The sequence below is a fragment of the Sebastes fasciatus genome, chromosome 12 (genome assembly GCF_043250625.1).
Source record: "Sebastes fasciatus isolate fSebFas1 chromosome 12, fSebFas1.pri, whole genome shotgun sequence".
Taxonomy (NCBI): Eukaryota; Metazoa; Chordata; class Actinopteri; order Perciformes; family Sebastidae; genus Sebastes; species Sebastes fasciatus.
The window spans coordinates 20,472,565-20,484,398 of NC_133806.1; the positions used below are offsets into that span (position 1 = coordinate 20,472,565).

The following is an 11,834-nucleotide window of genomic DNA, read 5'->3' on the forward strand; positions in this document are numbered from 1 at the left end:
CAAAGTTAGTTATTGCCAGTATCCTTTTACACCCTGCATAGATATTGTTCTGATAATCTCAATTATTAACTTAATTAAAACTTGACACACAGTGCTGAGCTGCATCTCACATTAATCTTCATTTTCTCAGCCTTCAGATGAATCTACGTTGTTGCCTTCCATGTACCGACACCATAGGAAGTGATTTGCCTGAATTTGGACTGATTGTTTGATAAATATTTCTGTTTTCTTTAGTGTAAGAACAGGCTATAGTCTAATCAACAAATATGACGTAACCGTCAGAAAACACAGAACAACAGAAAAAGGGAATGGCCCATTTATTCTATATGGAAGACTGTCTATGAAAGCTTTATTCTTATTCTGTATTTGATTTGATTATTTGAATCATAAATGATTGTTTATTTTGCTTGCTATTATTTTACATTATAAAAACGTTATTTGGAGTCTCCACCGTGATGTATAATCACGATATAATTTAACAAAAGACTGAGCCTGGAATCTCTTTCTCTAGTATCATACAGTGATACAGGATATACTCTTGATAGTCTATTTCTTATTATAGACTTCCTTCATTATATTAATTGACCAGCAGAGGGAAATGTTTTACATATTTTAGTGTAGGCCAGGTCAAAAGGGGGTTCTCTCCTCAACGCCTGCAGAATCTGGTGCTTCTCAGACCAAGCACAGCAAACTTTATAAACTGCAGCACATTGAGTGATTTTATTTAATATTGCAAACTGGTTTGTTGCACTGTCTGCGATATTAAAGGTTTAAAATCAATTAATTTGCGCCAGTCTTTTTTTCCCTTTATTAGTGTATTCTAGTAAACAAAGTGGGTACCTCATTAGTCCGTTATGATTTTCTTTGAATGTTTTTACCAGTATCTTTTTCCACCCTGCATAGATATTGTTCTGATAATCTCAATTAGGTAACATTAATGTTAAAATGTGTTCATTTTATTAGTGAAATAGTTTGGACAGTTTGGGGAAAAAACTCATGAGAACATTTAGATCCTCCTGTATAATTTCACAATGTAAGTTTCTGTGTGAAAGATATTTTTTAAATCATCTGTCACTGTTAAATTAATAAGAGGCGACATTAGATCTGTGGGTGAATTGTGGGAACATTTCAGGCAAGGCCATACTGTTGTATATTTATTTATTTGATTGATAATAAAGTACTGCCAGTAGTGTTTGGGAGAAGGTTTTGTGCTCGTTCAAACTGACACGCAGTTTCGAAGCTATCAGTTGCACGTCAGTGTTTCTAAATTTCAGAAGAAATCTGATTAAGAAAGAGGAACATATGATTGCCCCACCATTTGTTCCACCTAAAAACTGATTAGAGATCTTTAGGCCCATGTGTGTTGTGTTAAACAAATAAATTATATAAATAAACAATAATTATTCTTAATAATCTATGAAAGAAAGTGGACTTGCAGAACAACTGGAATTTGTCATGAGAGTTTTTGAGAATTCATGATTTTTTGTCATGAATTACTGCGTGCTACATGTGGTCCCGCCTCGATGACGCTGACGTCATATCAGGAGTCTTATTAGTAGCATGAGGCTTTACTGGTGCTGCAGACACATCCTCAAACGACTGATGATCATTGAGAAAGGTAACTGTTATCCTTATAACAACAATATGTCATCCTTTGAATTTATCTAATGTAAACTATATATATATATATACATATATATATATATGTATATATATATATATTTGTGTTTCTCGTTTAGGAAGGATAAAGTGGTTTAATGTGAGTAGGCTGATAATTCATCAACTTTAGCTCCTGTTTTAAATGCGCAAAAAAAAAGAGGACGTTTTTTTAAATTAGCAGAAGAGACTGGCATTAAAAGTTCAGAAACATTTTTCATTTATTTTTCATGATGTCATTGCAGGTCTCAAGACAACAATGGAGAGAAATACTACTGCACCTTTCTATCACATCAATACAACAGATGTATCTCATGCAAATGGCTCTTTGTATGACGAGTATGCAGAGCTGAGAAAGTCTCTCAAGATCATGTCCCTCGTTGTTTACTGTCTGGCCTTTGTCCTTGGTGTGCTCGGGAATGGAGTGGTTATCTGGGTGGCCGGGTTCAAGATGAAGAAAACCGTTAACACAGTTTGGTTCCTCAACCTGGCTGTGGCCGGCTTCCTCTTCACAGCGTTCCTGCCTCTGATTGTGACCTACACAGCTTTGAATTTCCACTGGCCTTTTGGCAAGTTCATGTGCAAACTTGTCACCACTATAAACTTCCTGAACTTCTATGCCAGTGTCTACATTCTGATGGTGATCAGTGTGGACAGATGTGTGTCTGTGGTGTGGCCCGTCTGGGCCAAGAACCACCGAAGTGTACGCAAGGCTTCCTGTGTGAGTCTGGGTGTTTGGGTACTGGCTCTGATTCTCAGCACTCCATACTTCATCTTCAGGGACACTAAACCGTCATCTAATAATGACGAAATCATCAACTGCTTAACCAACTATGCTCTTTCTGATGACGATGAAACACTGTCTGTGAATCAGCTGCAACAGCATCGTAATAAGGCCATAACCATCACCCACTTCCTCCTGGGATTTCTTGTCCCCTTCACTGTCATTGTCTCCTGCTATGCTGTGATAATCCATCGTATCAGAAGAAACCGCACCCTGGCCAGCAAGTCAAGTCGCCCCTTTAAAATCATCGCCGCAGTTATCACCACTTTTTTCCTGTGCTGGGCTCCCATTCACATCATGGACTTAATTGCGATGGTGAATTCCAGGTCTACTTATCCCGGTGAAACATTACACCTTGTCACCACTATTGGGTATTCTTTAGCAACCAGCCTGGCCTTTCTCAACAGTGGCTTGAACCCACTGCTGTATGTGTTCATGGGACAAGATTTCAAAGACAGAGTTCATAAATCCATCCTGAAGGTTTTGGAGAATGCCTTCCAGGAAGATGTTTCTCGATCTCACACCTGCAAAAAGTCTACGGTCATCAGCAGAAGCAAAGATAAGTTGGTTAGTGACGCTTTGGTATGAAGTTATCCATGATATGAATAAACAAATACTGTAACTGTAAATGATTTCCACACCTGGAATTGTAAAGAACAGATCTGTTTTAGTGTGATAAATACCTACATGTCATGTATGGGGTGAATTTAATGGGGAACCCAAACGTAGAGTTACAGGCAGGAAAAATAGTTTTAAATAAAAGCGAGCTTTAATAATTACAAGCTGAAAAATCCAAAACTACCAAAGGCAAAACAACAAAAGGCAGGGAGGGGAACAAAATACAGGGGAACAAAGTACAAAAGAACAAAACCAAAAATCACAAACCAGGGAAACACGAGGAACACCAGGATCAGAGCAGGAGGTAACAAGTAACACGGAGGACAAGGTAGACGGGGCTGGAGAGACAAACGAACCGACCAGGACAGAGGGGAACACACAGGCTTAAATACAAGACATGATTACACACAGGTGAAACAAATCAGGGCGGGGCAGACAATCAACAAAAGGCGGGAAAACAAACAAAGGTGGGAAGTAAAACCAGACAAGACACAGGAGGAGTGAATTACAAAATAAAACAGGAAACTGGAATGAGAATATAAAAGAAACCAAACACAAACCAAAATCACATAAACATAACTAATAACAAAGACTGGCACAGCCAGAACATGACAACATGGTTACTATGAGCTACTTATGTTCCTAATGTATTCTGTTATTTATTAACGCTTAGACAACACACAGTAAAACCACAGGAAAGGAATGGCCTCCTTGTTCTTTGTATGACTGTGGTTATGAATATTGTGATATGTATGAAGAAAAGATACTAGGAGATATTGGGTTTGGAGGTCCTCCCCTAAGAAAATTTGAAGGTTTTTGACTTAAAACTAAGCATTTTACATCATTTTGGACCATTATTATTACTAGTTAAATGATTATTTTATTATTTATCACAGCCTTAAGTCTGAACATTTAATTCTTCTGGAAGTGTTTGCCCTGTAAAATCATATTCTATAAATCAGAAGAGCAGATTCAGAAAACTTTTAAATAATGTTTCACTAATTATATCTGTTCACAAATAAAATAAAAAAAGTTATGACGAACAGTTCACTAATTATTTTACAAAAAGGACGTGAACATTGCATTGATAAATTACAGCACCTTTGTTCTAGCCTTGTTCTGGCTACAGTACCCTCCTTGACCTGAAAAATAGGGCTCCCTGGAAGCTATGGTGTAACTGGATGACTGTCATTTACCATGCATATAATGTTTTTTCTGTAAAATATATTAAACATTGAATGACATCAGATCTAAAATATTATTTAGCGCCGATATTTCAAAAGTGGCAGATCAAAAAAAATAAATACTTGCCTGCCACAGTGGCAGGCAGTGAAAAAAGTAGATTTCAGACCCTGAACCTGTCGATCAAAGCTTTATTCTAATGTATTTTGTTTTAGTTTTATTGAAACTTGTTTTTACTCTTCAATGAATCTGTAAATTAATGATTCGGTTTGTAGATAATAAATTGTAAAATGATATTTCCTGGGGGAAAAAAAAGGAACCCAGCTGTTGTTTCCAAATAGGTATTACATGAATTTATGGTGAAATTTGTGTAACACAAGCAGCAGAAAAAAAATAAAGTCTGGTCGACAAAGGGAGCTTTGTGTTTTTTTCCATCTGTCACTTACACAACAGCAAAGAAAACACGCACACAATACAAGTCCCAGTTGTTTATATCTGCACCATTTTTGGATGTAGATTTTGTATTTTAATTTTGCTCCTTTGGCCTGTAAGGTGATTTTCACTGCACAAATTCCCCTGAAATGTATATTTCTTAATGAGCACCCAGATGCCACCAATCTACGTTATTGCCTTCCATAATAACTTGCCTTTATATAGGGCCTTTAAAGAAACCCAAGGACACTTTACATGAAGGTAGGGAGACAAAAAAAAGCAACTAAACACAAGAAGAGAAAAAGCAAAACCAGCCAGATAGCTGCAGTGACCCTCAAGAACCATTACCTAAGATTAAAGCATTCCAACCTGACTTAGTTCAATTAATATGAGTTTTACTCTATGGTTGTCTAACTGATCATATCTACACCTACAGTATTTACAATCTGATGGAATGAACTGATGGTAATATTGTACAATGAGTAATGATGCCTTTTGTGAGCTAAACCTTTGTTGTAGTGAAATGTTTTTAATCATACAGCAAATGGCTACAAGAGATCTACGCCGTTTGTTTGTCGGCTGCTCGTTGAATCACAGCAGTGCCTTCAGTATGTACCATAATAGATTGTAAAATGACATTTCCTAGAAAAAAGGAACCCAGCTGTTGTTTCCAAATAAGTATTACATGAGTTTATGGTTAAATTTGTGCAACACAAGCAGCAGAAAAAAATAAAGTCTGGTCGACAAAGGGAGCTTTGTGTTTTTTTCCATCTGTCACTTACACAACAGCAAAGAAAACACGAACACAATACAAGTCCCAGTTGTTTATATCTGCACCATTTTTGGATGTAGATTTTGTATTTTAATTTTGCTCCTTTGGCCTGTAAGGTGATTTTCACCACACAAATTCCCCTGGAATGTATATTTCTTAATGAGCACCCAGATGCCACCAATCTACGTTGTTGCCTTACATATACCGACACCATAGGAAGTGATTCACCTGAATTTGGACTGCTAGTTTGATAAATATTTCTGTTTTCTTTAGTGTAAGGACAGGCTATAGTCTAATCAATAAATATGACGTAACCGTCAGACAACCCAGAACAACAGGACAATGGAATGGCACACTTATTCTATATGTAAGACTGTCTATGAAAGCTTTATTCTGCTATAAACTGGGGGGGAAAAAGTTCGGAAACTTCTGTTTGGTGGATTATTTCTCTGTTGTTATAATGCTAATTGGCATTGTATTTTACACGGTTGGAAAGCCTGTTTATTTACCTTCACAATGATGTCCAACTTGTAAGGATCATGCATTTGTGGGATGAGCAGCACAGCTGATTATGTGGGTAGCGCCCAAGAAAAATGTGCCATTTGCCATGCTATATATATATATATGTATATATGTATACATATACATATATACATATATATTTGTGTTTCTTGTTTAAGAAGGATAAAGTTGTTTAATGTGAGTAGACTCTGATAATTCATCAACTTTGGCTCCTGTTTTATATTTGCAAAAAAAGAGGACGTTTTTCAAATTGGCAAAAGAGACTGGCATTAAAAGTTCATCAACATTTTTCATTTATTTTTCATGATGTCATTGCAGGTCTCGAGACAACAATGGAGAAAATTACTACTGCACCTTCCTATCACATCAATACAACAGATGTATCTCATGCAAATTACTCTTTGTACGACGAGTATGCAGAGCTGAGAAAGTCTCTCCACACCTTGTCCCTCGTTGTTTACTGTCTGGCCTTTGTTCTTGGTGTGCTCGGGAATGGAGTGGTTATCTGGGTGACCGGGTTCAAGATGAAGAAAACCGTTAACACAGTTTGGTTCCTCAACCTGGCTGTGGCCGACTTCCTCTTCACAGCGTTCCTGCCTCTGAGTGTGACCTACATGGCTTTGAATTCCCACTGGCCTTTTGGCAAAGTTCATGTGCAAACTTCATTACGTTATAATCTTCCTGAACATGTTTGCCAGTGTCTACATTCTGGTGGTGATCAGTGTGGACAGATGTGTGTCTGTGGTGTGGCCCGTCTGGGCCCAGAACCACCGAAGTGTACGCAAGGCATCCTATGTGAGTCTGGGTGTTTGGGTACTGGCTCTGATTCTCAGCACTCCTGACTTCATCTTCAGGGACACTGGGCCGTCATCTAATAATGACGACATCATCAACTGCTTCACCAACTATGTTCTTTCTGATGACGATGAAACACCGTCTGTGAATCAGCTGCGACAGCTTCGTGATGAGGCCATGACCATCACTCGCTTCCTCCTGGGATTTGTTGTCCCCTTCACTGTCATTGTCTCCTGTTATGCTGTGATAATCCATCGTATCAGAAGAAACCGCACCCTGGCCAGCAAGTCAAGTCGCCCCTTTAAGATTATCGCCGCAGTTATCACCACTTTTTTTCTGTGTTGGGCTCCCTTTCACATCATGCAATTAATTGAGATGTTGAATTTCAGGTCTACTTATGATAGTGAAACATTACACCTTGTCACCACTATTGGTGGTCCTATAGCAAAGAGCCTGGCCTTTCTCAACAGTGGCTTGAACCCACTGCTGTATGTGTTCATGGGACAAGATTTCAAAGACAGAGTTCATAAACCCATCCTGAATGTTTTGGAGAATGCCCTCCAGTAAGAGGTTTCATGCTCTCACACCTTCAAAACGTCTACGGTCGTCAGCAGCAGCAATGATAAGTCAGTTAGTGACACTGTGGTATGAAGTTATCCATGATATGAATAAACAAATACTGCAACTGTAAATGATTTCTACACCTGTAATTGTAAAGAATAGATCTGTTTTAGTGTGATAAATACCTACATGGTTACTATGAGCTACTTATGTTCCTACGGTTTTCTGTTATTTCTTAACACTTAGACAACACAAAGTAAAACCACAGGAAAGGAATGGCATGCTTATTCTTTGTATGACTGTGGTTATGAATATTGTGATATGTATGAATCTGTCCAGGGTCTGAAATTAGCACCTGCGTGTAAATTGTTGGCAGTGGCGGGTGAAATCATCAGGCCTTCCGCCACTTTGGCAGACAGGGAAAACACTAGTGATGGGAATAGAGAACCGGTTCCTGCTAAGAACAGGTTCTGAGTTGTCCGATTCCTTGTCATCTCGTGCCTCTGTGACTAACGATTCCTCTGTATTGATGCTTTCCAGCAGTTAAGCATGCACAATGACCCTTACGCAAGCCGTATCATGTTTCAGTTGTTTTCCTATTCATTCATTATTTCTTAAAGCGTTAAAACTGTGTCAGTAATAATCAGTTGTGATTGTATTGCTATATTATTATACTTGGGCTATGCACCTTCTATAGTAGGCCTATAATACTTCAATAATAAGGTGGTGTGTTTGTAGTGTTAATAGTTGAAGTGTCTAACTGAGTTATTTGTAGCCTACAGCATCACTCTATAATATATTATATGGATGTCTATAGGCTGGAATCAACAGCAGCCAGCCAGACAGGGAGGTATACATGCAGAGCTGAGGTGTGTCAGCTCCTCATTCAGGTTTTAGGAGCAGATTCCCAGTCAGGATGCTCCTACATTATTATACAGAGACATTCTGAATTTATACAGTGAATAAAAGATACTAGGAGATATTGGGTTTGGGGTCCTCCCCCAAGAAAATTTGAAGGTTTTTGACTTAAAACTATAATTTTACATCATTTTGGACCATTATTATTACTAGTTAAATGATTATTTTATTATTTCTCACAGCCTTAAGTCTGAACATTTAATTCTTCTGGAAATGTTTGCCCTGTAAAATCATATTCTATAAATCAGAAGAGCAGATTCAGAAAACTTTTAAATAATGTTTCACTAATTATATCTGTTCACAAATTAAAAAAAAAAGTTATCACGAATAGTTCACTAATTATTTTACAAAAAGGACGTGAACATTGCATTGATAAATTACAGAAAATGTGTTCATTTTATTAGTGAAATAGTTTGGACAGTTTGAGGGAAAAACTCATGAGAACATTTAGATCCTCCTGTATAATTTCACAATGTTATTTTTCTGTGTGAAAGATATTTTTTAAATCATCTGTCACTGTTAAATTAATAAGAGGCGACATTAGATCTGTGGGTGAATTGTGGGAACATTTCAGCCAAGGCCATACCGATCAATGTGTATTTATTTATTTGACTGATAATAAAGTACTGCTGGTAGTGTTTGGGGGGAAGTTTTGTGGTTGTTCAAACTGACACATCATTTCCAAAGTAAAGATATCAGTTGCACATCAGTGTTTCTAAATTTCAGAGGAAATCTGGTTAAGAAAGAGTAACCTGTGATGCTGACAGGAAGGACTGATAACCTAGGCTTGTGCATTCCTCATATACTAACATTGCTTTAGATAAAATATCAGTAAATGATATATTCTCTTTTGCTTGCAGAGATAAATCTACACAGGCAGCATAGTCGATGTGTCCAGCTTTCAAGTGAACAGTGGCAGGGACGGAGTAGCCTACTATTTTATAAAACTGCTCAGCAACCCTCAATGAATGATAAATGCTGCAAATAACCTGTTCAGAGACCGGATCAAACAGTGAAACAGAGCTATTACACTCTCTACATCAAGCAAATATGATCTCATACCACATCGATCCATAGTCATCTAATAAATAGCATTTGAAGAAGACAGACAAGTCATAGCACGAAATTTAGTCTACTGCATCCCCATCCTCACTGGTGGACATGCAGGAGAAGTGGACAAACTCATTGCTCTCTTTCATTAGAAGAGGGCTAAGAGGATCGAGGTCTTCTTGGTGGACAAAATACCCAGACCCACATGCTCCAGGGGCTCAAAGATGGGCCAGAGAGACCATCCAAAACCATCTTGTTATTATTAATTATATAAATAAACAATAATTATTCTTAATTGAAAAAAGTGGACTTGCAGTACATCTGGAATTTGTCACGAGGATTTTTGAGAATTCATGATTTCTTTCATGCATGGTTAAAATACATATTTTTCATTGTGTGGTAAAATGCTGAGTTCATGGGTTAAAGAATGTGAATAATGGTAAAAATGCATATTGCACATGCATGTATTTTTATTTTATTTTGATAAAGCTTTTAATTTGATAGAGTGGTATCTTTCTGTGCATGCAGAGAGGGCATGACATATCTGAGTTTGTCAACTGGAGACTCTCCAAGATGACATGTTTTTCACAGTGACGAAGTTACTGAGAATTGTACTGAGAGCTGTAACCTGTACTTGAGGCCGCTCGTTAACTAAGTGAGTGGTGAATTAGCGAGGTGAACAGACTGTAGGCTGCTTCTAGCTAACCCAGCTCGACACATAGTGGAGCGGATAACATACATTTTTCAGTCAAATCGTGCAAAAAGTGATACACGCACCAAATTTGGCATGATGATTGCCGAGGGGTCACTAAGCAAATATAAACGATTGGCCACTTGAAAATCCAAGATGGCCGCCAAATTAAACTTCCAATAATGGTTTCTCTCGTAGGAATTCATCTTCTTGGTCGATTTGAGTGATCTTGGTGTCAAATTATATGTTTTCTAGGATGCTGGATCTAATTTTGATAGTTTTAACCATTTTGTATCATGAGTAGACAGGTCAGAGCCACAGGAAGGATGTGGGAGTAGATGATGCACTACTTTTTATGCTTCACAGTATTTACAGCCACCTTGAAACAACTGCCATCTCTGTTAGGATGATGTTTTTTGATTTTTCTAGTGCTTTTAATACTATTCAACCACACATTTTAGCTAACAAGCTGATGGATTTTAAACACCTCAACACAACCATCGCCTTGGTTTTAGATTATCTTTTATCTAGACCTCAGTATGTTAGGCATGATAAAAAATGGTCTGACAGCATTTGAACTAAAACAGGAGCCCCACGAGGCACAGTTTGATCTCCTTTTTTATTTACACTCTACACCGCTGACTACAGGCAGAGTCAGGCGTCTTGTCAAATCCAAACATGTTCAGACGACACTGCTCTAGTGGGTCTACTTAACCAAGGCAGTGACCTGGCCTACAAAACAAAGATTGAATCATTTGTCAGCTGGTGTGATAAAAACTTTTTAAAACTGAATGTTGGGAAGAGCAAAGAGCTGATTATTGATTTTAGAAGGAAGAAGGAGGAGGTTTCCCAAGTGGTAATCAAGGGTCAGCCGATTGAGATTGTCCAGTCCTATAAATACCTACGTGTCCACCTGGACAGTAAATGAAACTGGAAAAAGAACACTGATGTTGTATTCAAGAAGGCCCAGTCGAGACTCTTCTTCTTGAGGAAACTTAGATGCTTTAATGTCAGCAAGACCGTTCTTCATGTTTTCTATCAAGGTATTTTAGCTAGTGTTCTTTTTTATGCCGTGCTCTGCTGGGGGGGCAGCATCACTGTGGATGATAAAAACAGGATCAATAAGTTGATCAGAAAGGCAGGCTCAGTGATTGGTCTTGCAACAGACTTACTGGAGGTCACTGTAGAAAAGAGGACAAGGGCCAAACTTAAAACAGTTCTGCATTTTGAAGGTCATCCATTACATGGTGTTTTTAACGGACTCAGAAGCTCATTCAGTGAGCGACTAGTGATGCCTCAGTGCTCTGCTGAACGATTCAGGAGGTCTTTTGTTTCAGCAGCGGTCCGATTTTATAATGAACATTCTTAGATATGGCCTAGATCCATGGATAGATAAAGCTGTCTATCTATCTCTATCTATCTATCTATCTATCTATCTATCTATCTATCTATCTATCTATCTAATACTGTGTCTAAGGTTTGAATACACAGTGTGATTGCTGTTTGGGGGAAAAAACCCATGAGAATATTTAGATCCTCCTGTATAATTTCATTATGTAAGTTTCTGTGTGAAAGATATTGTTTACATCATTTGTCACTTTTAAATTAAAAAGAGGCGACATTAGATCTGTGGGTGAATTGTGGGAACATTTCAGCCAAGGCCATACTGTTGTATATTTATTTATTTGATTGATAATAAAGTACTGCCAGTAGTGTTTGGGAGAAAGTTTTGTGCTCGTTCAAACTGACACACAGTTTCGAAACTATCAGTTGCACGTCAGTGTTTCTCAATTTCAGAAGAAATTTGTCTAAAAAAGAGTAACGTGTGATTGCCCCACCATTTGTTTCACCTA

At 37.9% G+C, this 11,834-nt stretch overlaps 1 protein-coding gene and 1 pseudogene across 1 annotated transcript; both read left to right on the plus strand.

Moving 5' to 3' along the window:
• Positions 1 to 1,533: 1,533 nt before the first annotated feature.
• Positions 1,534 to 3,627, plus strand: LOC141779287 (chemerin-like receptor 1). Its single transcript, XM_074654044.1, has 2 exons — positions 1,534 to 1,618; positions 1,902 to 3,627. The coding sequence occupies exons 1-2, from the start codon at positions 1,561 to 1,563 to the stop codon at positions 3,026 to 3,028; spliced, it is 1,185 nt and encodes a 394-aa protein (XP_074510145.1). The 5' UTR covers positions 1,534 to 1,560; the 3' UTR covers positions 3,029 to 3,627.
• A 2,653-nt stretch (positions 3,628 to 6,280) lies between these two features.
• LOC141779307 (chemerin-like receptor 1) lies at positions 6,281 to 7,427 on the plus strand (annotated as a pseudogene).
• Positions 7,428 to 11,834: the final 4,407 nt, after the last annotated feature.

Excerpts from the sequence above, each read along its gene's own strand:
- LOC141779287 (XM_074654044.1), top strand. The coding sequence starts at position 1,561 with ATGAGGCTTTACTGGTGCTGCAGACACATCCTCAAACGACTGATGATC. Across the intron at positions 1,619-1,901 it reads ACTGATGATCATTGAGAAAG|GTCTCAAGACAACAATGGAG; the intron begins GTAACTGTTATC and ends ATGTCATTGCAG.